Source organism: Lethenteron reissneri, chromosome 19 (assembly GCF_015708825.2).
Source record: "Lethenteron reissneri isolate LAM-NWPU_2019-01 chromosome 19, ASM1570882v1, whole genome shotgun sequence".
NCBI classification, from domain to species: domain Eukaryota; kingdom Metazoa; phylum Chordata; class Hyperoartia; order Petromyzontiformes; family Petromyzontidae; genus Lethenteron; species Lethenteron reissneri.
Window position 1 is genome coordinate 2,332,304 of NC_083797.1, and position 27,243 is coordinate 2,359,546.

Sequence of the window (27,243 nt, forward strand, 5' to 3'; positions counted from 1 at the left end):
GGTTGAATAGGAAGCGCTGTCCTTGGTGCTGATCTTGTGCCACGCCCTCTTAACAGAGCACTGCAGCAGCAGCAGCGCTTGGCAGACCCTTTCATCACAAAAAGGCAACGATCCCCCGAATAGCCTTTACAGACTGTTGGGGCATCTACATGGGGGTGGTGCGGCCAACACCACGCACGGCTGCCTTTGTCTCCCCAGTGCCGATGCTTTTACTGCAGTTGGTGTTGTACTCATTTGAGGCTCGGTTGACCTACATGAGTCCCAGAACCTGTTCAGATAATAATCGTCACTGGTGTTGGTGGCCGTGAGCGGGAATCAAACTCGGGTCGCTGGGTTCGTAGCGCAGTGCGCTAACCACTTAGCCGCACCCCGCGCAACACACACTCACTCACGCCCGTTATCGTTCGATCAGCGTTCATCGTATTCCTGTTTAAATGTTTAATTGAGCGTCCACGCGTCTCGCGATGCAGCTGTATATATGCGTTGTATGAATCCGAAGTGTATTGCTGAATGTGTATAGTACTATATGTTTGGCAAGTATTGTATCTAGTACTTTGCCCATGATGTGCATTTTGTAAGGGTAGTGTGGTTTTCTAATACAATCGATCAAACCTTACTTGCAGTAAACAAAACAAATGTATTAAATGTTATTATAATTATTATTTTCATAAACAATTGATTATGTAGAATGTTGCAAAATGGGCCCTGTAAACACACATTCTACCGCATGAGATTCTTAATATTCATGGTGTCGAGTATTTGGAAAACAAAGTTTATCCCACGCGTTTAACACTGTGCCTTGAAGCAATGCTCGTCAGAAACCATTAACACAGAGCAGCCAAGAGCCAGTACAGAGCCCAGATAACCTCCCTCTCCCCCTCCTCTCCCCTCTCGCCACGCACACTGCGACACAGTGTGGGCGGCGCAGTGGGTGGTGGCGTTTTTTTAACCGGTCCTGGGCGTCCCCTAGGTTAACTCTGCCTAAAATGAGTACCTGGTGCGGTGTGTAAACTTCGCCAATAGGCAAACAACGGTGGCCGGGAGTGGTTTTGGTCACCCACCCCCTCGGGTGCCGTGGCGGCCTTCATGGGTTCTAGTCGCTGGCAGCACTTGCCCTAACAATCTGTTAAGGCTATACGGGGGATCTTTGTATTTAGTGTGAACAGCAGAGCCCACCCCCCATCATTCAAATGTCCTGCAAGGGACACAGTATACCTATCTCCATGTGCCATTAGTCTATTACGAATAACTCTGCTAACATAATTCTGATGATCATGCAGAAGCGCAGGAATATTTAGTATTTTATTTTCATAATGTGATATGAAGACCCATTGAGTCAGTGCTGCACTGTAATCAATTTAAAATAAACATGTAAGAGTCCAGCTACAATGAATCTTCGTTTTGCAATACGCAGTATTCAACGAGATAAGGGTCTCTCTTTATGCAATATTCACCACTGAATTGTGTTATAAATACAATCCACGTTATCGTAATATATTTAAGATATTATACAATGTTTTTTTATAATACTGTGTATACGCATAAACTATTGTCTTAATACGATTGACAGGAAAACAAATCTAACTAAATAAATAAAAACATGCAAAGAAGCATGCTTGGAATTAGACTGAGATACAGGAATAGTAACACATTAATGATAATAATTTCCAAATAAGACACAATATACCAACAGTAGCCAAATGAGAGATAGTGGCCAAGAAAATGACGAAAGAGATGGACTCATCCATGGATTTGCAGGCGAGATGAATTGTGGCATCGCAAGACCGTGAAGATGGTAGACGGTGTGGAAAATCTTCAACCAGCAGTGGAGAGATCATGGATCATGCCTATGAAGACACAGACACTAATCCAAGTGCTGTAGATAAGCCGGGTTACGACAATGCACAATAAACAAAAAAGAAAAGCAAAAGCGTTATTTATGGCAAGGCCGCTTAGACGACAATCAAATTAATCCTACATCATTGGACCTCCTTTGCCAGTATCAAAATATAATACTAGGGTTTTCATCGTGTTTTTTGTTTGCATTTGACTGCAGGTATTGTGGTTAATGCAGACACGAATCCTTGTAAAAAGGTTTCAGTTTTATTGCCAGAAAAAAGGGGGAAACCCCTAGTATTACGAAATAATCATTTTAGGCAGCTGTAGATTTGTTTTGATTTAAAGCTTTCGTGACTGCAGGGATTCATCTTCTTGGTTCTTTCGGTAAAGTCACGTAGAATTGAAATAATAAAATAATAAAAATAAAACATAATAGAATAATTCTCACGACGTTTCGGCCACAACGCAAGTAGCCGTCCTCAGGTTATTTCAATTCTACGTGACTTTACCGAAAGAACCAAGAAGATGTAGATTTGTTTTCGATGCATGAAAGTCGCAAGTGGTTATGCCATAGAAACACTTCCCCCACCATAGTAATGTGGAATATTTATGGCTATCTCATTGATACTGTATATCCAGCGAAGGTGAAAAACCCACCCCAGGCTCATTTGAGTAGGGAGAGATTTTTGGATAAAATTCACGTGTACACGATTATCCCTTTGCTGTTGGTAATATGCAGATGTCTCCATTACTCACAGGCTGGCAGATCGCCAAGTCATTATCATCATCATCATCACAATCCATGGGCAGATAGCCCGTAGCTGTTCACTGCACGTCTCGCCATTCGTTTCCACTTTCCTCTCTGCCTTGTGCTAATTGTGCTCAAGCAATGCGCACATCTTTGCTTCAAGACATTCTCGGTTAGGTCTTCCTCTCTCGTACGTCGCCAAGTAGGCGACGCGTTTTGACACCTTGATGTAGTCTTGTGGACAGTCTGGCCCTTGTCATAGGAATGTGGAAGTTCACCACTGGCTAGAGCCTCTAGTAAGAGGGGTGTACCTGGTCAACAATGGTCACAACTTCAGACACAAGGCACCTTAAATGAACAATTCTAAATATCGAGCACCACCAGTTGCTTAGATATCCATAAAGTGAAAATATCTGTAAAAGTTCCACGATGTGGTGTCGTTATACCCTTTGTTCTGTCTGGCTTCCATGCCTGTCAACCCCTTATCATTGACTGCCTTATTACAGATCAATTCAGACCTTATTGGTCACCCCGTGCCCTTATAAATCTCAACGTTCATCCTACAAAGTCCCATCACAAGGGAGCAACAGACACATTTTTTTGGCCGTATTGAAACAGCTGTATGCCGTATGGACCTGAAAATGCAATTTCCCTGTACAAGAATACGAATAAACCGTATGGGTTGACACGGTATGCGCATCTGTATTAACATTTGCCTGGTTTGCATTCGTTAGCACGCACTTTGGGGCCGTCCATAAATGATGTTACGCACCTGGGGGGGGGGGGGCAGAGCTTTGTGACGTCATGTTTGAGGGGGGGTCTGACGTTTATCTGTTAACCTTCTTGTTCTCTTCAACTCGATTATTCACGGATATCGATTATTCCATTTAAAAAGTGTATCCTTTCGCATTCGTATGTTTTTTTGTTCAGTGGTGTAAATCGAGTATGAATAGATTGCTGAAAAGTAATTCAAGTGTAGTTAATCAACAATCCTTCTAATAATCAATTTACAATCTATAAGGCTTAGAATGCACGCGTTGACAAAAGAAAAAAGTTTTTACAAGAACGATCACAGTCCAATACAGACGGCATTGGCGTTAGTTACATGCTATTAATTGCAGGGTGGGATTGTGCAAACTAACAAGACCAAAAAGAAAACTAATTTTCACTGAACACAAGCCATAATTGAGAAATATAACGAAAATTATGATTTCTTATTTTAGCCATGCAGTCAATTTACCAATACTCAGAAAATCATATCGCAGAGTTGAGAATAGCTATTTTATGATATTCATATTCTTGGTTCTTTTGGTAAAGTCACGTAGAAAAAAGAATAAACCAGCTGTGGTTTTCACACCTGATGATGATTGTTTGTGTTGCAATCGAAACATCGTGAGAATTTAATTGTTTTATTTATATTATTTTATTATTTCTACGTGACTTTACCGAAAGAATTAAGAATATTAATCCCTGCAGTCACGAAAGCTTTAAATCAAAAAGCTATTTATGACGTTAATTATTGACTTTGTTATTTCATATTTTGTCAAGAAATTTCGCATTTTATTCAATTAAAGTGAGCAAAACCACAATACATTTATCGTGGACCTTTTATCGTACGATTTATCGCGATATCACGATAACTCGAGTTTGCATTGTCTGTTCTCACCGGGAGTCTCAGTTTGCACTATCACATTCATTATTCATGTATCATACTCTTTTTCGTGACTGCAAGGGTCCATACTCTTTGTTTTTTCGGTAAAGTCACGTAGGTAAAAAATAAAATAAAAAGAAATTAAATCACGACGTTTCGGAGGCAACACAAGCTTCCGTCTTCAGGTGGCACCGTCACAGTATTTTTTCTAATTTATTTATGTTTTTATCTACAAAAAACAAAGAGTATGGACCCTTGCAGTCACGAAAATGTATAATCTAGAATTATTCATGCATCGTCTATCTCATCTATTACCTTCGTTCCGGCAAAAATAACCAAGATTTTAAATGCTCACGGACATAAAACGACCCAACGAAATCGTTACACGAAAAAAAAGCCAAAATCACTTATCCGCACGTGCTAAACTGCAGTACTCAAAGAAACCTAAGGATCGCGGGTCACGTGACGGCCTCGCGTACAATTCAAATCTCCCGCCATTCTCCAGAAGCCGCCCATTGATTGGTTCTCCTGTTATTGACGTCACACCCTCCCCCACCCTCATTAATTCTCCCACCCCCCCTCCCACCCCACCCCTCCCACCCCCTCCCACCACCACCCCTCCTCCTCCCACCACCCTTCCTACCAAAGATCCCCCGTATAGCCATAACAGACTGTAGGGGCAAGTGCTGTTAGCGAGCAGCACCTATGAAGGCCGGCACGGCACACGATGCGATGGGTGGCCAGCACCACGCCCGACCGCCTTTGTCTCCCCAGTGTCGATGTTTACTACACACCGCACCGGGTACTCATTTGAGGCTGAGTCGACCTAGGGGAGGCCCATGATCGGTTCAGATATAATCGTCACTCGGTGTTGGCCGTGAGCGGGAATCGAACCCGGGTCGCCGGATTCGTAGCTCAGCGTAGCGCTAACCGCTGCACCACCGCTCCCCCCCCGCCCCTCACCCCCCCTCACCCCCCCCCCTCTCTCCATCACAACAGCTGATCGAGGCCTCCCGGCGTGCATCGCGCGTCCGCGTTGGCGGGCTTCGCGGTTCGGATCCGCCGGTGCAACGCGGCGTGTGGAGGCGCTTGGAGGCTGCTGCGCAACTTAAAGGAAGCGGCTACTCTCTTATATTTATTGCATTAAATCATCAGTAATTAATCAAAGCGCCACCCCCCCCCCCGGTCCCCCCGTGCCTCCTGGCGAGGTGCTACCCTCTGGTCTAGAGCTGCGTTGCTTCGGGTGAGTGCTGCTGCGTTTTCTGGAGCAGTTCGTGGAGCCACGGGCTCTTCGTTAAGGCCTTCTTCGCTACGAGGTTCATTCAAGTAATTCAACTAATTCCCTTCGTTCGGCTCATTAATCCACTTACCAGTTCGCCCACGGCGGAATGCGCCAGATTTAGTCCGATATAAGAAGCTAAACAGTGTTCAACCTGAATACTGTTTTGCTTTAATGGTCTACCACCATGCATAATATGTGTTATATAGAGGCAGCAGGAGGCTAATTGTTGACAGAAGGCAGTGAGTAAACTACATTGTACCGTACTAATGCTTCCATTCGCCGGCCCGCATTGACCAGCATGGTGAAGTATGGTCACACAATACCCATGACCCGCACAGGTATTGGAGTGCCTCATCAAGCAGTAGATTTGCAAAAGGGACTGTCAGTCAATGTGCACGTACTCATTTGTCATTCATTAAAATGTCATTAAATTATTTCACTCGTTTACCCATTTGTCGTTCACATTATTTTTGTATTCACGCGCATTCGTGATTCAATCACTCATTCAACATTCGCTTTCATAACTCATCGACTTGTAATAAATTAATTATTCAGTCACTCAATGGTTGTGTAATGCAGTGGCACTTTAAATACGGGCTTACCACGCCACGGACGATACACAGCCGTCTTTGACACGAGTGCTGTGTGCTGCGATATAAGTGACGTTCAAGTTCCTGTTGACATTGTCAAACTCGGAGCGTTTCTGATAACGGAGTCTTCGGTGGTGATGCTGCTTATCAGCATTGGCATTGCTGGGCCATTTGGGGAAATTTCGCATTCGTATGGTGGGAAGGAGTCCCATCCCAAGTGCAACCAATGATGTTGGTTTCCCACAAAGTGGTAATCGAATTGTGGAAGGGTAACCAGGACTGCTTACATCCAATACAATTTGGATTTTATACAGCATCTAAATAAAACCACAAATCAAGACAATACCATCGTGGTTTTATATATCACAAGAGTCCATGGCAGAGAAAAAAATGCAGGGTCAGGGTGTCACAATCGCTCCAACACTTAATGATCGTGTGTGTGACTTCGTAGCGAGGATATGTCAGATGCAACACAATTTGGATCTCTGTGGCTCTTAAAAATTAAACATGCAGGGTCCTTGTAAACTGTACTGTGCATGATTGCAGAGCTGACAAGCTTGTCTTCACCTGTGCTTCCTGCCTTCACTGACAGGCGAGCTGTGAACAGTGAAAGGTTATGCCGGTGCTAACCATAGGAGGGATTCCTGTGAGCTTCCCCTTTACACCCTACAAATGCCAGGAGGACTACATGGCCCAAGTGATCGAGTGCCTGAACCTGGTATTGTACTTTCAATATTTGAATTCGTTAATGTGCTATCAACTTTTGATTATCCAGGGTAATGGCGGGGAGGCATATGGATAAAATAAAAATGAATAGTTTACAACTTGAAAATTTGTCTTGATATGAAAATTAGGTTATAATATTTCAAGCTTTATAATGTACCCGTGCAAAATGGGGTTCAAGATATAACTTGTGTTTTTTTTTACTTGACAACATGTTTGCGGTCAAGGTGCGCACGACAAGCTGTTAATAAGGCATAACTGTGCAAGCCATGCACCATTTTTTAGGATTGCTGGTTTCCAGATGGCACTTGCATTTAGAGCTCGAGGTGATGTGGTTGTGTGTGTGTGGCTTGCGAAGGGAAAGAATGGCATATTGGAGAGTCCAACGGGTACAGGCAAGACGCTGTGCCTTCTCTGTGCAACACTGGCTTGGAGGGAGCACCAAGTGGGCCAGCATGTGCGGCAACGGGAACAGCAGAACAGCTGGGGAGACGATGGACGTGAAGCCGAAGCCACAATCACCTACCCTGGTGCGGTAACATTTCATCTTAGATGTGTCCCCTGCCACACGTTTTTTTTTTCAATTGCAGCCAACGTGTACGATAAATTATCCATGCATAGGCTGATGGTTTGGACAGTCGCCCTTCTTCAGGGTGATAGAACGTCTCCACCCAATCGGGTAATCGGTTGCCCAATGCATTCTGGGGGTGAACCTCAGCTCAGATGAAGTCAGTGACATGGGGTCAGTGAGGGCATTATTATTATTCACATGCTCTTCGTCATTCTGTCATTGGTACCTCCAGTGAAGTAAAGCTGTTTCATTAACGTTAGCCTTTTGTATATAATCTTGTCTGTTGTAAAGTGTGTGATGAATGCTTGTGCCCTGGTGTTAACAGTTATTTTTTAAAATTTTCCTTCAGAAATACTGATGTTTTGAAATGTTGAAACTATTTTCGTGCATTTGTTGCTGCATGTACATTATTCTATAAAAGTGACAACGGTTGTACTCTTCCATACAACTTTAATGCCTGTTCAGCATTGCCTCTTACCTTGATGTAATAACAATAATACCACATGTATCAAGAAAAACCCAACTGAACTTTGAGACTTTTTCCAGAGTGTTCTGCAATTATATATTTGGCCACTTCCTTTTAAAAACATTTAGCATTTTGGAAGATAACCACGGTACCCGGAGAAAAGGATACGACACCAAAGGTCCGCACAGACGTGTTCTCAAATTCCGTTTCTGTACTGCTATCTCCTGGTCACCTCGCAACCAAGTGCATTTTGGGGCTTCACATACTGTGTGTCTACTTTATCTATCTTCCAACCCTTGCCTTTGAATGATGGATATCGTTTGACTACTCGGTGTGTATGGTAACATCCCCAAACCGGCTTCAGTATAAATTACAGAGCTTAAACAACATTCAAAGCTGCTTTGGTCACTCGGTGGATATATCATTGCGTTATTTGTATTACTGTTCAAGCGTTTTAGATTGATTGGTGACTTTGCCTGTTACAGGTGGCGTCGGCAACATTCCCAAGATCATCTATTCCTCCCGGACCCACTCCCAGCTTTCACAGGCTATGAACGAATTGAAAAATGCATCCTACAAGTATGATTGCCTACACAAGCATACTGGACACATTGTAACAAAAACATCGTCTTATTAATCGTCATCAGCCATTATCTGCCCACTGCAGAATGGAGGCCTCTGAAAATCATCGCCGTGCACCTCGCACAAATGTGATTCAATTGCACTATCTCTGACCTGGATGTCCTGCTGGGCATGTTCTATACTTTGACTACCACTTTGTCGTCAGTCTTAACCATTAGCCATCTCTTCTCGGGATGTAACTTTCCCGAGCCCACACGCTGATGCACACATTCTCACATTCTGGGGACACAGACAATGCAAAAATGTTTGCCTAAAACAATCAATGTATTGCACTTAAGAAGGCTGGCACATATTAGGTGGTAAGTGTATGGTTTCCATTGCTTTGAATGCAAGAAACTCAATTTAACTCAACCATTTCACATTGAGTATTGTGTGCCTCTGCATGTGTGTGTATGAATGTATACAACGGGGAGCGGTAGCTCAACGGTTAGCACACTGCGCTACGAACCCGGCGACCCGGGTTCGATTCACGCTCACGGCCAACACCATTGACGCTTATCTGAACCAGTCCTGGGCCTCCCCTAAATCGACTCACCCTTAAATGAGTACCCGGTGCAATGTGACAACATCGCCACTGGGGAGACAAAGGCGGCCTCGGGCGTGGTGCTGGCCACCCACCAACCCCCTCTTTTGCCATTCCGACCTTTGTAGGTGCTCACAAACAGCACTTACCCAAACAGTCCGTTAGGCTATACGGGGGATATTTGTCTTTGTAAGCATGCATGTGGGGAATGGTGACACATTGGTCAGTGCACATCGATACAAACCTCGACCTTGAGTTAAATTCATGACTGCAGGGAACATCAGTGGCATTTGAACATGCCCTATTCATCCCTGAGATCGACTTCGCCTAAAAATGAGTAAAATGAGTGTGGTGGGTGAGACGAAGGTGACCGGGCGTGATTCTGGCTTCATCTCACCTGCTTGTGTGCCATGATGGCTTCAATAGGCGATCGCTAAGAGCCCCAACAGTCTGTATGGCTTAACAGGACATCTCATTGTTTTGCGCGTGTGCTCGCCACAGGCCACGTGTGTGCGTGTTGGGATCCAGGGAACAGCTGTGCATTCACCCGGACGTCGTAAAGCAGGAGAGCAATCATGCGAAGGTATGCAACAACCGCTTGGCATTGTTCACTGGCGCCAGGGCTATGATAAAGACTGCCTGCCAAAATTACATCGCATGGAGGAATAGGAACATTTTACAGTATCACCTTGGGTTGTGACATTCAATAAAGAGTTTTGGGAGATGCGGAGTGAATTTCAGAGGTGTTTCCAGGAAATGAGCAACAGGGAAGCAGTTCTATAAATGTTGTTTGAAGTTCTTTACATTCATACTGTCGAGTAATATTGAGTGTCCGCATGAGCATCGGGTATCCGCAGAATTTGTGTGATGTTCTAATGCAGTTCATGATCATCCACTGTCGTCGACCGAGTGTCAAACCAGTAGAGTCCGACCAGAGGGTTACCTATCTCTACTTTTAAACTCCTTTATGGATGTATGTTGAACTTGTTTTGCACCGTATGTAGCCACCGGTGGTAATCGGAGCTGCGGGGAAGGACAACAAATTAAACACAAAAAGCAGTTCTAAAGAAATGAGTTTTCAAATTGAGTATATGATTGTTACAAGAACAATTAGAGACTTAATTTGTGAACTTGACTCTCTATGGTTGTCTAGTTATCTTGTTACACAATGTTTTTATATATATATAAAATGTATTTTCCAGGCCTAATTAAATGTATTTTAACATAGAAAAATCTATTATCTCATAACGTGACCATATCAAATTTTGTTTTTATCCAATTTCATTTAAAAGCTGCATTATTTTACAAAAATCAGTTGGCTTCATCTTGGCTTGTGCGAATATAATGTGCCTCTGCCTCATGGGTCCTAAATATTGATTGTATTTCAAACAGCCTAGTTTGCTAAAATGCTTCAGACAACACACGAAGCACATTTGTGATTCGGTATGAATTATCTTATAGTAGGCATGTAATGATTAATTCACTAAAATATTCATACACTTATAATGCAATGAAGAGTTTCTTTGAGTTGATTAGTTATGCTGCATGCAAGTCATTTGCAGATGTTGCATAGACAAATTGACTGAGACTGCTTTCATGAGACAGAACAGACAAGATGAACAAGACTGAAAATTCAACAAATCAATAATTTAATTGAATAGTGACCCCCAAAATCATGGTAATGCTTCAGAGTGTGTAAGTGGAGTGAATCGTTATAAGCCTAGTATATAGGTACTAGTTTAAGTTTGTGATGCCTTATGGGTGCTGATATTCATGCTTCCTCAGAATGTGAGATATCAAAAGTTGTTAGCATTTGGAGGCTATGTCATGGACCTTTTGCGAACTGTGCACGGTAATGGGTGGAATGCATCTCCGCAGGTGCATCTGTGCCGTGCAAAGACAACCAGCAGGTCCTGCGTTTACTACAACAACGTAGAAGGTGAGTGTGCTGTCCGTTTTGAGCAAGCTGCTCTTTTACACGACGCACCAAAAGCACCCGCGAATGCACTTTGGCGCATTGGATGAGCACTTGCACCTTGCTTAGGAGAGATCATCGCAGCTGCCGCTGTCCTGTTAGGGTCAAGGGGTGTGATGAGATATTTTTGAAAAGGTCTCGTTCCAATAGGGACGATGTCGACAGGAGAGAGATTGTGCCATGCTGTGTGCATAGGTGTCCGAGAGCATGTATTTTCTGCGACTAGTGTAATTAGATTTGCATGTAAAACTGTAAGCTGCTCAATGAAACCAGATACAACTTAAATACTATAAATATGCAATGTCATTGGTTGCCTGTGGGGTATGCATTTTTATGGATAACAAACATCTTATGGCAGAAACTGCACACACACAGCATTGAAGTTTTGTAGTGCAGCGCATTGATGTACAGTGTCTTTATTCATTATACTGTTCGTTGAGAGCTTCCCCACGTCTGGCGGGCAGTGAGAGATGTTTCACCATACTTCACCACCCTGATTCGTGGGGGTTACAGGTGGGAGAGAAGTGTAGAACAACAACAGATGTTTCTGCAGTGCCCTCTACTGCCCGCAGCAACCTATCACACCTCTCTTTTGTTCATGGGGTTCACCCATTCAAGCGCTATCCAGGCTATTCCTGCTTCGCTTCTGAGATCTGATGAGGATCGGCTGCATTATTAGTGCTGCAATGTGCAACATTTATTCAGTTGCAGTAAACATGCGAGTGATTTATTGTGTTGCCTCTTATGGCATGAGCGCTTTGTCTTGCTCGTCGGATTTCTCCAGTCTAAATACAGTTTCTGATTCTGACTGGTGTTGACAGCAGCTGATGCCACTTTTCCTTCCATTACAGAGAAGAAGACGGATTTTAGTGCCGGGATAATGGACGTGGAGGAACTTGTGAAGAAGGGCAAAAAACAACAGTGAATATTTATTTATTGCTTCATTTATTGCTTCATTTAGTAATACTCTGTTGAGGAATGCGCCGCAATCATTGGCACATTTTACATGCATTACTGCACCAGGCACCCATTTAAAATCCCAGTGTCATTAAAACCTGCCCTCTAGATAATTACGTACAAATACAACAGCATTATCCTGCAAAGTAAGCAGTATACTGTATATGTTTACATGTACGACCCTTATCCGTCCACTACTGGATAAATGCCTCCCCACATCTTGCGGATTGTGGGGATATTTGACCTTCACGCTTCTCGCTGTCGGCAGGTAAAGATGGGGAGCATAGATGTGGGAGCATATAAATACAGTACAACAATAGATTATAGTTCACTGCTCTCTGCTGCCTATAATTTCACCCTACAGCCCAGAGGACCTGTTATGCATGGTGGTCGTGCATCCAAGCACTATCTAGGCTCAAATCAGCTTTCGAGATCTGTTGAGATCAGCAGCCTTCTGGGGAGATTTGGTCAAAGGCAGACATTTAATCATGCTGACCTAAATGTGGATATAGTAATTTAATGAATACGAATATCTATTTTTTTATTTAAAGCTTTCGTGACTGCAGCGATTCATATTCTTGGTTCTTTCGGTAAAGTCACGTAAAAGGGAGATAATAAAATAATAAAAAACAATAAAAAAACAAGAATACAAATATCTATGTTTGGAATCCAACAACGCAATAATAAAGAGCTTTTGGTCTTAACCGTGGAGTTTTCCGAAATATCAGAATTACAAGTGACATCAACAAGCAATGCGCATGTATGAGATCGTCACTTATGCAGAGGCTTAATGAGACGTCTCTTGTTCTCGTGGTCTCCTTTGATAAATTCAAGGGTGTGTCCATACTTCATGACCCAGGAGCTGAAGCACGATGCCGACATCGTATTCATGCCGTATAATTACCTGCTCGACACAAAGGTGAGGCACATGGAGCGTACATCGTGCAGTTTGTCAAGTGTGATAAGTGTCCACATTCCCCGAACGCTCACATTCACCAATAGTTTGCGTGTAAATTGACAATGCCGTACGTCAACTGCCTTTCGCAATCAATGAACCCGGTAATCCATTCTGCGTCTGGTAAAGCCACCTCGATGCCTTTTAACAAACTGATCGATGTGGCAGAGTCGGCGAGCACACAGCATCGATCTCTCCGGAAAGATCGTCATCTTCGATGAAGCCCACAACGTGGTACGTAAAACCAATTGCAGCAAAGAATTGCTAGTTCCTTGATCAGCGTCTGATGTGCAATGAGTTTAATTTCCGTGTTCATCTCTTGTGCTGCAATATGAAAAAATCTATATATTTGTTAACATGTTATTGTTGAGCTTCCTTTGCACCATACGTACGTGAGATGTGGGGCACATGCAAACATTGTATCTGTGATGGTTTTTGCTCACTTGCAGGAGAGGCTGTGCGAAAATGCGGCTTCTTTTGACCTGACCCCGTTTGAGCTGGCGTCCAGCATAGACGCAGTCTCCCACTTCCTGGAGATGAAGGTGAAGGAGGAGGGGCTGCTAAGGTCAACGGACGAATTCAACGGCGACGGCTCATCATCCGGCATGTGACTCTTCTTCCCTCTATGCCCCGCCACCCCCATGCCTCTCACCAACACATGCTGCACATAACCCAATGCCATTTTACCTTATCGGAGATGCGATTGGCACGGTTGGCTACTGTCAACATACATGACCTCATCTTAGTCTCGAACACAAACTGTGACAAAATCACCTGGAATGTGCCCAATCTAATCAGATAATTAAAGCTGAGCATGGTTGAGCCTGACAATTGCTTGGATGGATGGCCACCACAGGTATTATAGGCTATGGGGGCTACATGGTGGGTAGCAGAGGGCAGTACATAAAAATCCATGAGTGCAATATACTTGCATCTTTCCACGTCCATGTTCCTTGGCTTCTCCAATCCCCATTCAAAAGGATGGTTAAATAAACCCCCAAAGACCCAAACTGTCTTTATATTCATCCTAATTATTCTGTATATAAAGACAAAGCAATTGGGGGTGGGGGTGACTTCCAATTCTTGTGGCGGCCCAAAGCCAGCTGTGTAAATTCAAGTGGAAAGTGATCATTGTATTTATTTTATATCGGAAGGTCAAGGGGTCGTCTTGCTCAAATAATTTAGTGGAACTTAAACTATGAACTAAACTATATTTTTTTATCAGGTGAGGTTCAATGAGCTATATAGCTCTTTTTCAGGAGCAACCTGGCCACAAACGATAGCTTAGTGAAGTGGCTTATAAAACAAGAGGACCCGGAAGAAAAACCCACGTGACCACGGGGAGAGCATGCAAACTCCATATATGCAGGCGTCAGGGTCGGGATTGAAAACCACAACTTGTATACCAGGCGAGGGAGATAACATCCTGCCACCGGGGGCACCCCTTTAGGTGGCCGGAGCCAGTGGCCACGTGCTATGGTGAATTCAGTTGTGCTCTCGTATTTATTTAATTTGCTTAAGTTGAACGACAGGCACCACATTTGAAACCACAGACACTGCATTTTGAGGTTTCTACAACTGTGGTACAATACACGTGGAATAATATGGTGACCACAAGTACTTTGCTGTCGATTTAACTTGTCTAACTCTTTGGCTTGTTTCCCACGTTTTCTTGTCTTTCAAGATGTCAGTATAGAGGACGTTGCAAATATAAAGCGTAAGTGTTTACTCAATATTTTGTTCAATTTGTTTTCTTTTCATTTCTTATTTGAATGAATATATGCCTGCACATATAAGCAGTGTGTGTTGCTGTAATAATATAATACATTTGAAATACTCCATTATTCTAAATGCATGGACTATCAAACATTTGTAATTGTTTCTTTAAGTGTGACTTTTCTAATATAGTTATCACGTCCCCATGTAATTAAGTGGTGCCGTGAAAGTATAGCTGAGCCACTAAGCAGTTTTTAGAAGATGTTGATGGAATGCAAATATTGCCTCGTTTGAGAGGGCCTTGTGACTTAATGGTTGATGCAAAAATGTTCACAGAGCTGCTGCTGAACCTGGAACGAGAGATTGATCTTGTGGAACTGCCAAGGGGGGGTGGCATCACCAAACAGGGCAGGTACATCATCGCCCACCGTCCACAAAGCATACCATGCCTCTGACACCCCCTCTCTCCGCGTTGATCACACGAGGTTAATGGGGTGGGTGACATTCCGCTGGCATTCTCGCAGCACTGAGCACGTGCTGTGGGGAATTAGTGCTGCATCACAGCACTGGGCAGCTTCCGTTGGGTCCCGCTCCCCTTGCGTTGATCACTACTGAGGCGTCAACACGTGGTGCTTCGGAGGGTGAATGTTTGAACAATGCGGTGACAATCCTCCGGCATCCCCCGCAGCGCTGAGATTGGCTGGTGATGATCTGCGCTAATTTGCGAGCACTGGGCGGCAGCTGCTGTTCAGGGAAGCATGTCAATATCCTGACGGGTTATTGATCTGTCGACATGGGTATATGGGCCCTGCCTGAAGAGCTGTAACTCAAGCAGAGGAAACCAGAATCCTCATACCCCTGTGTACTGCATACTATGGATATCAAGTGGAAGCATTGCCAAAACTTGTGAGCTGATAAAGAGGAACGTAGGGTGGAAGTTTTCACATTGCAGGCAATCGACTTGCATTGTAACAGACAATAGAGGAAATACTGTAAGGGTGTGTTTGAGTGCATATGGGCTCATTAAATCAACTACAGCATTATACATATGCAACATTTGCTCCTCTTTTGTAGTTGTTTTGAAACTTATATGAAATATAATTTTATTTATTGTATTTGAGCAACAGGTCCTGCATCTCTCATCCTTCTATTGATGCTTATGGCCAAATCACCCAGTGGGTTCGATCTCATCAGATCTTGAAGCGAAGAAGGGGTTGAACCCGGGGGAAACCCTTCAATGGTTGACCACCATGCACAAACAAGTCACCATAGGGCTTGTGAGGCTACATGGGTGAGCAGCAGATGCCAGTGCACAAAATAACATTGTTGAGCTGTACTTCGCTGCTTCCACATTTGTGTTCTCCACCTGCACAAACCAGCAATGACCAGCATGGTGCGTTATGGTTAAATAACCCACATGGGCATGGACAGGCCCTCATTCATTAGCGGATTATACACATGCACAGAGGAGGTAACGGATTGTTCATCTGTTCGTTAAGCCTAAGAACCACACAGCTGGCTCAGTGTTGAGATTCGCCGTGCATTGTGTGTGCCCAGCTTCCTGTTTGAGCTCTTTGAGCGGGCGGGCATTGGGTCTCACATCATGAAAAACCTCATGGACGGCCTGGAGTGCATCGTGGGAGCGATCACCATCAGTGAGTAACTTGTTAACCTCTCCAATTGGCATCTGCTACACGCGATTTGCATCACTCTGATATTGTCTGCTTTAGATACTAATGTGTCCAGTTTATTTGGGAATGTTCCATACTCAATGAATATGAACTGGGCTCTTTGTGGGGTTCTGTATATTGGAATCGTGGTGCATGGAAGTAGCTACAAGGGGTGCTTTGTGGGGGGGTGTACTTGGGACCACCGTTTTCGTGTAAACCTGACAGAGTAAATTATCTTATGGCTGTGTGCCTCCTGACTGCTGTGCTGCGTCTGGTGACTTGACAATGGGAACTTAACAACAACGTAATATAGTTGGAAGGTAATTATAATGTTTATTTTGTGTGCATCGGTGGCAGGTGGCTAGGACTAACAGGGCTGAGTCCCTTCGGATATATTTACCAGCTTGTCTTCACACACGTGCTGTGCAGTAAAACCTCTCTGAGCTCGACTTGGCGAGAGGGCGAGGGCTCAACGAGTGGAGCACGCGGTAGATTGACGCAGTCGGTGAACACCCACGCCCTTCGGCTGTCAGCCTACTACGTGCTCCGCTTGAGACGAAGCTGGCAACTCGTTGGTTTTAGCAATTCTAGATTTGAAGCTTTCGTGACTGCAAGGATTCATACTCTTATTTCTTTCGGTAGAGTCACGTAGGTAAAAGTAATAAAAATAAAACAATAAAAATCACGACGTTTCGGAGGCAACACAAGCTTCCGTCTTCAGGTGAAACCGTCACAGCAAAATATCTGTGTTGCGATCGAAACGTCGTGATTTGTTTTATTTAATTTTATTTCTAACTACGTGACTTTACCGAAAGAACCAAAGAGTATGTCTTTCATTAACTTTCCTAAATTATATCAGCCCCCTCCAGAGATAATGTTTTACCCACCCACCTACGGTTGTCTGCCATTGATGGCTGCCTATGGATTCTCGTGTTTTTTCATAGAGACGGGGATATTCAACAACACGACTGGGATACAGAATCTGTTGGAAGCTTTCCAGGCATGTGACCATTATATTTGTATTCTACTGTTGTGTATTTTTGTTACATTCAGAATAGTTTGAGTTACCAAATTATTTGTAGGACCATAGCCAAATTGTACTCTGAGTTCGTGAACATTTTTTTCGAAACAATTTGTCTTTTCTTTACTCTATTGGGTCTTTAACTTTTACCGTTATTCCAAATTCCTTTTGTAACTTTACAGATTGCATTTTCACACGAAAACCGACAAAGGGCAAACATGGAGACTTATTACAAGGTAAGTTGGATGAGCACAACCAAGTTGAATTTCAGCCATAGCCTTGTGCGATGAAACCCTTAAAAAAATACATTTCCAACTTAATCCCGATTAGGCTATTGTGTCATCACGTGACATTAAGTGTCCATTTGGATTCCTTACAGAGCAGTGCGCAACTCTTCGTGTTGTGGAGGGGCTATCGGAATGCTCAGCATCCTCACCTCTAAACCACCTGGTCAGGGTGAAGCCCTCTAAGGTGCAGTTGAACCTGCGTCAGTGAGAGCAGGCCTGGGATTTTGGCTGGCACACCTGCCTGCCTTGGTGTTTTTGGCTGAGAATTGACAGTTTGATGGCTGATGGATAACCTGCAGGGATCCTTTGTATGTTATGGGTTGTGGAAACGCTTGGGACTTGAATTGGTGCCCACATGATTCTTGGAAGACGCTTTGAGATCTATTTATTTATTTGCAAAACTAATTATTTTTTTTGGCCCTCTTCGCCAGTCATCGGTGCATAGTTCATTAAACAGACATCTGCAGTTTGTGGTACAAAATTGGGGAAAGAGCTGAGACATCTGCACCCTTGGCAGGTCCACATTCGCATGGATGACAGCAACTGGAAGAAGAAGCAGCAGCAGAAAGCAGACCCCTGGGCGGCGGCTTCTTCAGCCAAAAAACAAGGTGAGGTAGCAGAATAAGCAGTTCGCTGTTCTGTAGGACTCCGATATGTATGGCTATGAACAGCAGCAGAATGTCAGGGTGTGGTGTACAGGGTGCTTCAACAAAATGTGAACACTTGTATGGGACTATCGTTTTTAATGGAAAAAGAACAGAATACACTATAACACGATAACAAATGTATGTTAATCGCTTCAAAAAGTCAAAGAGTTTCCACTTGTTCGCCATCATTGTCAACACATGCCTGGAATCTTCTCCAGGTCGTCTCCAAAGCCCGGAGGCACATTTCTTGTGATATTGTTGCAAATTCTCAGAAGTGTTAATTTTTTTTCCCGAAGTTCCCTGTAATGTATCGATCCCTCAATTGAAATCAATGTTTACATTTCCAGTGTTTGCATCAGGTTGTGTATGTATGTTCAACTTCTTTCGCACTGCACGTAGCCAACCACGCTCGTCAGAGGTTCGAAAGAATCTGTGCGTCCAAGAATCTGTTATTTATGATGTATGCAAATTATACGTCAACATACCTTTAGGATTTTTATTTGAAGCTTTCGTGGCTGCAGGAAGCGTCCATCATCCCACCTGACGATGGACGCTTGTGTTGCGCCCAAAACGTCGTGATTTATTTTATTTTATACCTACGTGACTTTACCGAAAGAACCAAAGAGTATACCTTTAGGATGTTGCAATGAATCAGACATAACAGACGGGACAGGCAATAGATACATTGAGGATGGCAGAGATGAGATGAAAAATAATTTAATCTTGATTTCAGTGGTAATCCTGAATTGGTACAATTGAAAATGGGATGAAGAATTGTTGAATGTCCAACGGCCAGACATACAAGCACACAATATTCTAATGCCAATTTAGATTAAATATGCTCGTGCAGGTGATCGCTAATTATATATATTCAAGGCAATTGCATTCTCGAGGCGTGCAATTTATTTAATGTCGCTAAATAATATCGTTAATGTAGCGTATTGATTGTTGCAGTCCGTATATTCACGATAAACTATTTAAAGGTACGTTTAGCTACGACTCTTAAAATAGCCGCTGATAATCCTTGAGTAATCATTATTAAATGTTGTACGAAGGCGGCTGCACACAATGATACATTCTATCATGGGAGGCACGACCCTTGCACTCTTGGCTCGTGTTTGTGTGAAGTCGTGTAGCCTCAGATTGCTTGGGAACTCTGCTGGGGAGAGATAAGAGGCTATAAAGCCGTGCTCCATATGACGTGGCACTCTCCTATTGGCCGTGTCTGCCAGAGCATGCTGGGTCGTCACATGGGTTTATACACCAATGGGGTGCTCGGAGATGGAGAGGCCACTTAGGTTGTGCCATTATTCCAATATGTATGTTGAACTTATGAGGTTACAAAATGAGACCTTTTTTGCCAGTATCAAAGTACAAACATATAGGAATAGGTTTTACCCTTTCTGGAAGTAAAACAGGAGGTATATTCTTGGTTCTTTCCAGTCCCTCCAGAAAAACGCGGAGTTTTTTGGTGATTGTTGCGGGCAAAAATCGTTGATTATGCGGCACGTTTTCTTAAAAAATGCGATGGAATATGCGGGATATTTATGCAATTTTATGCGATTAAATTGCGGGAACTTGCAAAAATTGCGGGAACTTGCAAAAACTGCGGTTTGATGAAAAAGAGAAAAAAAAGTGATTCCCCCAACACCCTATTCACTAGGCTACTACTTTAATGTAAAGAGTCATTTCTTATTACTTCCTATGATAAGCAAGCATACTACATCACAGAAAGTGCTGGGAATATTTAAGTTCTCATCTTGTTTTATTTCAGACCTTAACAAAAAGATGGCTCAAACTTACAAAACATTGAGTCGAACAAGTTCTGTAGCTTTACAAAATGAATATGCTACAACTTCTGTAAAAATGAATTAATAAAATATAAAAAAATAAAATGTGTGCTTCCTGTTTTACAGAGGTAGCTATACAAAACAGACATCTTCTGTTAAAATAAGTGTTTTCAGTGCACAGTAACGTAAGCAATACAGTAACAGTACAGTCTTACAGTAATGTAAATTTACATACTACTAACAAAAAAGTGCAATCTTACAACTGTAAAGTTGCATAAACTCCTGAATAAAACTAACTACGTAGCCTCTAACACTTCATAACGTTCCCATGGCAACAGGGGAAATGGCTGCGCTTGTGTGAAGTAAACGCAACATTTTTCAACTTTCTGCTAAGATATATGTGACTTTTTGCAACGAAAATGCGGGGATTATGAAATCATGCAAGCCCGCATATTTTGCGCGCGGAAATCTGCAATTTATGCGGCGAAAGTGCGGCGTATTTGAAAAAACGCGCGCCCCGCATAAATATGCGGACTTTGGCTGATTTTGCGTGGAATCTTGCGATCGCATAATCGCGTTTTTCTGGAGGGACTGTCTTTCGGTAAAGTCACGTAAAAGGGAAATAATAAAATAATAAAAAATCTTTTTTTAATATTTGTATTATTTTCTTATTTCCCTTCTACGTGACTTTACCGAAAGAACCAAGAATATGAATCCCTGCAGTCACGAAAGCTTTAAATAAAAAAAAACAGGAGGCGTTAAGATGTTCAAACACCAAATAGAAACCTTTTGCAAGGAATCGGGTTTGCATTAACCACACGTGCTTTTGGTAAACATGCTGTTCGCCTTTTGGCGTTCTCTGGTCTGACACCGGTGAGACGAGGCCCTAAAGAAGGCTGTCTCTGGTGTAGGCCAATCAGTTTCAAAGACAATGCATATATTATCAGATCATGTTCACCACAAGTGTGTGTGTTTAATACGAACTTGATTCCTTGGTGTTTGAACATCTTAACACCTGTTTTATTGCCAGAAAGGTTAAAACCTATTCTTATTTTTTCAATCTTGAGGTTGACTGGGATGTTCGGGGAAATAACCCTGTGTTTTATCAATCAAAAAAGCAGTTTTAGAATATTTGGAATTTCACTTGAAAAATACTTGGCTTGATTGCAATATGTGAACATGTATATATTACAGGGTAGGTGAGAACGTGCGTCACATTGTAGATAATAAGTGTGAATTGAATTGGAAAATCTACTACTACTCAACACACTATGGCCTTTGAGCACAGTTGCAATATTGCTGGAGATGGGGGGTTGTAAATTTACTGGTAAATATGTTTTTAAAGCATGCAAGACTAACACGTATTACCTACATGAGTATTGTGTGGGGGGGAAAGAACCTATAAGTTGTTTTTGAAATTAATTTAACGTAAAAATCTCTCATCGTAGAAAGGTAAGTTGCATTAATCGACAGGCCTAACTTTTTATATGTAAGTTAATGCGAAGTAAAGGAGTTTTATGAATTTGGGCTGCGTTCAATAGACAGAGTGCCCCAGAGCGCTTTTCTGTCAAATGACCTGTCAGCCCAGAGCGCACCGTAACAGAAGCTAACGGGTCTGAGGAGCTGCCAGGCGGAGTGCTAGGTGGGCGCGTCAAAATATCCAGCCAATCGGAGGCTCCGTACCTTCCGGCGAACTCCCGGTTGTTCACAGGCCCAGTGCGCCGCGCGCTCATTGGCCGAGCGGGTGAGTGACGTTGGCTGCCTTGACGAGACGCTCTGCTTCCGAACGCACCGTTCAATAGGAGCTACGTTCTGCCTCATGTCGGCACGGCAGTGTGCCCTGCCCATTGATCGCAGCCCTTGCTCACAGGCTGCTAGTGATGCAATCAATTGAAGCAGCATCTACTACACAGGTCCTTCGATCAGCTGTTTGATGGACAAAGTCTTATTTCTTTCCCCAATGCTGTCTTTGGCTTGGTGGGCCAATCGAGTGTGTTGAAACCCTCGCGCATTTCTCATGTCATGTTAAGTCGAGGGGATAAAGTTGCATTAATAATTAATCGTCACTAAAATGTTTGTAATGCGAGCAGGGGAGAGGGAGTCTGCGGTGTAACGTGTGGTGAGTGTCAGGGAGGTGAGTGCTCGGTTGGTGATGTAGAGAGAAGACAGTGGGATCAAGGGTGATTAGCGGGAGGTGTGTGTAGGTGAGGTCGCCTTGTTTGGGTGGTAGCCGAGTACTGAGGACCCTTGGGCTGAGGTCGTAGAGCAATCCACCCTTGCAAAATGTGTGAAGTTGCCCTGCAGTAATTGGTTTGGGGCGAGATGTTATCACCCCCGCAGGAGGTCGTGGTTTTGATACCGACCCCGACGCCTGTATATTTGGAGTTTGCGTGTTCTCTCTCCCCATGGTCACATTGATTTTTCTCCGGGTCCTCTAGTTTTTTCCCTCCGCATTTAGAAACGTGCATTTAGAGCGTTGTCTAGTATAAATTCCCACACATGATATAAGCCTCTTCGGTGAGCTATCATTTGTGGCCAGGTTGCCTCTGAAATAGATCTAATAGCTCAATGATATTTCCCTGATCAATTAAATGTTTTTGTTTAATAGGTGGAGGTTTAGCGCGTGTTCTCGATAATTAAATCACAAGTTTCAACATGTGAGCAAAAGTTAACCATAGCATTGACAACAAATATTGGGTACATAATGATATATGATCAAAAATACCCTCTTGATAACATAACAAAACAGAATTGCATAAAGGCGCTCCAGATATATATAAAAAGTAAAATGAGATTCAAATAAAGTGTCACTCTCCCCGCGTACTTGTTGATCCTATTATCTGCAGAGTTGTGGAAGATAAAAAAAAAACTTGTATTATGCCAGGTAAGGCCCAGTGAGCTATATAGCTCTCTTTCAGCAGTAACCTGGCCACAAATGACAGCTCAACAAAGTGGCTTATCACATGGAAATTTATAGCGGCCAAATCCTCTTAAACGCATATTTATAAATGTGGAAGGAGAAACCGGAGGACCCGGAGAAAAATCACGCAAACTCCAAATATACGGGCGTCTGGGTCGGGATCAAACCCACGACCTCCCGTATACCAGGCAAGGTAGTTAACATGTCGCCACCAAAGACGCCCCAATAACCCCGTGCCTGCGCGTGTGTCTCACTCGTTGTGCACAGGCAAGGTCGTCAGCTACTGGTGCTTCAGCCCGGGCCACACAATGAAGGAGCTGCTGCAGCAAAATGTGCGATGTCTCATCCTCACCAGCGGAACACTCTCCCCCATGGCTTCCTTCACCGCCGAGCTGCAGATGTGAGTACCTGCGGGAGGCACGAATGGGAAGGCAACTTTATATTTATTAAGGTCAAGAGGTCATCATGGCTAATGCCAATGATGCCACCACACTTGTAAATTCAGTGTCACTGCAGTTGTTATAACGTTATCTAACCTCCAAGCTTGACTCTTATAGCATTTTCACACTCTAGCTTTATTTCTTACCCTTGTTACACATGAAATGGAGTCCACAGGTGTTGTCCTTGTAAGGGAAAATTTATTGTTCCAAGCAACACCAACACCAGCGCTTTGTAGGGCACAAACACGCATCCTTGCGACGAGACCTCTTCTCTCGGAGCCCATCCTCCTTTGTCTCCTCCTCCCTTATATGCCATCTCCTCATTCCCGCCACTGGGGTTTTCTCCCAATGCCCTATCCCCCACATGTTTTGCCTGCACACCCCCTCTTCTTATATCTATGGGCGTGGTCCCTTGTCTTCTAAGTGACCCCTACACTCAGCCCCAACATGCCCCACGAACTCTACGCAGGGTTGCCGTGTGTGCTTCAAGGACTGCTCTCACATGGTCCGGCAAAAACAACCCCCTACCTCCTCGTTTTCCCGGGCGGCTACGCTGTGGTCGGCAGTGCCGTGGGGGGAGGGATAATTTAGATTGGCCTTTTCCCTTATGGCGTTTGTAACCACCACAGCGGCCAAATGGGGGCTCTGGACAGGTACAAGGGGCTGGTAACCCCCCCCCACCTTTAATTAATTACGACAAAACCACGACGGCCATGTAGCCCGCATGCCCAGCCACCGCATGCCTAAACAGCTTTTGTTTGGCCGGATCGAGGGGGCTAAACGGTTGCGGCATGGGCTAGAGAAGAGATGGAGTGATGTGGTACAGAAGAATGTGGAGCTGAGTAGACTTGCCGATGACTGGTACCAGCGGTGTCAAGATCGGCCTCTGTGGAGGAGACTCGTGAAGGACGCTACTGGGCAGTTGGAGGCAGTCGGCCTCCAACAACAACGTAGGGCGGAGGAGTGACGCTCACCACAACGAGCGGAGCGCCGGGTGGATAAAGCACAGCAAGTTGGCACAGTAGGGGGCACAGGTGGTGCATCAGCCAGTCTCAGTCGACCTTGTGGCATCTGGGTCTGCCCCGTGACCTCCTGCCAGCAGGAGTTTGACACTTCACGTGGCCTCAAGGTGCACATAGCCTGTCACACGCATCGTGGATGATGTCACCGCCACTTAGTGGCGAATGGCGGTTGTTGTTGCTCTCACATTCTCATCTTCACCACGATCTGGCTTAGGTTTTCCACTTGGTCAGTGTCCTGTTGGTGCCACTCCATTGCCTGTCTTGTGAAGCTGCCTTCGTTCATCCTGTGCACATGCCCTGCCCCATCGCATCTTCCTCTCCTTGTTTTACATCCACAGTGGTTTCCTGCTGCATGCTTTACCCACTTGTAAATTCATAATTACACTCAATCTGCAGTGGGATACTCTCTTTAGGGAAGTACATTTTTCACTTCGCTTCAAAAAAAGAGACTTGTGAAATGGAGCATCTAAAAATACCTCCCCATCCCCATCGTGTAGTTGTTGATTGTTAGCATTAAAGGGACATGTGAACCCATTGCTTAAGCCCACTTATGCTCCGTTGGAACGTGTAATAAATACGGTTGATGGCTTTGCACAAGAAGCTTCTGAAAGTGGCCTCCATCTGCTACTCAAAGCGCAGTTAATTGAATTTATTTTTGCCGTGTCAGCATTCTCAATGATTAGCAAAGATCCAAGGGAGCCTGATACCCTAGGCTAAACTAGAGTACTGCTTGAACCTGGAGGCCACCTACATTTCCTTTGGAGTTCTCTCCTACCCGACCAGTCCCGGATGATGGCACCAATGTGAAAACACAACGTTGAAACGTGTATGCCAATGAGGCTATAGGGCAAGGCTCTGTAAGATGCCAAGCATCAGTGAGCTGACCTGTATGGCCAGCCCCCAATGTTTTGGTCACCTCTGGATTTGAAAGTTGTTCACAATTAAATTGGCCCCCTCAATGGCAGAGCCAGGATTTTCAGGTAGGGGGGGCAACCCCTCCAGCAATGAAAAATGAAAGGAGTCTTGTCCCTTGCTTTTTATTCGACGCATGTGCGGCGATGGCGCAGCCATCGATCGAGGGTCGAATTCGAACCGTGTGTGATCGCCATCGTGCTCGCTGAAGGTATGCCTTCAGGGAAGTCGTGTACTATATACGCAACTGCGCACAATTCTGAGTCACTTATAACTGCTTTGCCGTTACTTATTGCCAATTATGGACTCAGACTATTGTCCTATCATCTCATAGAGTCCCTGGCACAATAATATGCTACACAGTGGCAGTGGGGATCGCTAAATGCCGATTTATTACTAATATACCCCAATGATCCGATCTAAATTAGGGATTTAGATCGGATCATTGGGGGGGCACGTGCCAACCCACCCCCCCCCCCCCACTGGCTCTGCCAGTGGGCGCCCTCCATCACCAATGCAGTTTGGTGAAGTGTGACAATTTGTGGTTATTATTTGATCGACTCGTGAATTTACTAATTTTAGTCTCATTTGTAGTTTATGTCTTGTTGGTTCTGCCTCTTTCCATTTGCCTGAAGGTGTGAAGGTGATAATTTAATGTTGTTTGCATAATTTGTTGAAGAAGGATTGCTTTCGCGCATGATTGGATCCATCTGTCCTGAACGTAAGAATATTTTAATCAACTAATCTAAACACGCATAATTACGGCAAGGTCTCTGAATAATAGCACAGATTGACAGGCACAGTTTATGGATATTTAGAGTTGCACTAATTAATATTTTTTATGTAATAGCTTTCTTCCCCCAGTTTAAATGTAATCAGGTGTGGGCCTCAATAAGCTTGTGTGAAAAGATCAGAAAAATAATTATGCTGTGTGTGGCCTGTTTTTTTCAGAATTTGGGATTTTCGGGCATAAACTGGAGAAATAATTCCACTTACTAAAATCTAAGTTGTCCACTTATTTAAGAGTGTTGTTGTGTAGTAGTCTTGCCATGATTCACTCCCACACACCTCACAATTGAATCAATTGTCACGATTCAGATTCATTATTGTATTCAAACAATAACTTATTGTGTCCTCTTAATGTCTCAAGTTCCATCAACTTCATTTCATTAGCCAAAATGTGACATTTACACAGAATCTGAATATACAGTTTACATTTTTTGTTTATAAATTCTTACATGCAGAAGTCAATGCTTCTATCACAAGCACAGGAATCAGTTTTAATGAAGGAGCTGATGTATGCCTTGTGTTCGCAAACAATCCTCCTCCTGCCAAAGACATGTTTGCTGCGTATTTATCTCCAACGTTGGCAGCTGCAGTTGGTGGAACTGCAACAGATTTTTTTCCCCAGGCACTTGAGGTTTATCACCATTCCAGTGCTAATTACATTTCTGAGCATTTGTGAACACCAGCCCTCGTTTAACACTTGCGGCGCGTGAATTCGGCACTCTGATTGGTATTCTGATGATTATGCGGCGGCTTTCGGGGCCGTCAGCGTTAGACAAATGAGGCCACGTTGCGCCGTGGGATTGTAATTTCCCCGACTGTCATTAGGAGTATACTGTGGCGCCTCTGAGAGACTCGCTGTGAAGGTCACCTTCCCGCTCACATTGGCACAACAAGCTTGACTAGAAAAAAGCCACGTGGACACGGACAAATGGGAAATTAAGTTTGTAATCACTACTGGCAAGACCGGCTTTAGTTTAAAGCAGGCCTTCTGCGCCTACCTTAAACATCATCAAATGGTTATGGTAATTGGGCACGGGCAGAAGAATGCTGAATAGTCGTGTGGTTTCTCTAGAAAACGTCAAGAGGTCCCCTTTGTGGTACTGTCAT

At 43.8% G+C, this 27,243-nt stretch overlaps 1 protein-coding gene across 2 annotated transcripts in view; it reads left to right on the forward strand.

Moving 5' to 3' along the window:
* The first annotated feature begins 5,300 nt into the window (after positions 1–5,300).
* The window catches only part of RTEL1 (regulator of telomere elongation helicase 1), a 67,575-nt gene continuing 45,632 nt past the window's right edge, over positions 5,301–27,243 (forward strand). For both annotated transcript variants that reach the window (XR_009755325.1, XM_061554156.1), the window contains exons 1-17: positions 5,301–5,481; positions 6,703–6,828; positions 7,192–7,363; positions 8,356–8,449; positions 9,537–9,618; positions 10,914–10,974; positions 11,862–11,931; positions 12,802–12,886; positions 13,091–13,156; positions 13,372–13,525; positions 14,607–14,639; positions 14,975–15,050; positions 16,196–16,293; positions 17,253–17,308; positions 17,512–17,565; positions 18,134–18,224; positions 23,241–23,373. Coding sequence is in view for 1 of the 2 variants with exons in the window: in XM_061554156.1 (XP_061410140.1) it covers positions 6,727–6,828; positions 7,192–7,363; positions 8,356–8,449; positions 9,537–9,618; positions 10,914–10,974; positions 11,862–11,931; positions 12,802–12,886; positions 13,091–13,156; positions 13,372–13,525; positions 14,607–14,639; positions 14,975–15,050; positions 16,196–16,293; positions 17,253–17,308; positions 17,512–17,565; positions 18,134–18,224; positions 23,241–23,373 (1,427 nt within the window). In the remaining variant the exon portion in view is untranslated. The remainder of the gene's footprint in view (positions 5,482–6,702; positions 6,829–7,191; positions 7,364–8,355; positions 8,450–9,536; positions 9,619–10,913; positions 10,975–11,861; positions 11,932–12,801; positions 12,887–13,090; positions 13,157–13,371; positions 13,526–14,606; positions 14,640–14,974; positions 15,051–16,195; positions 16,294–17,252; positions 17,309–17,511; positions 17,566–18,133; positions 18,225–23,240; positions 23,374–27,243) is intronic.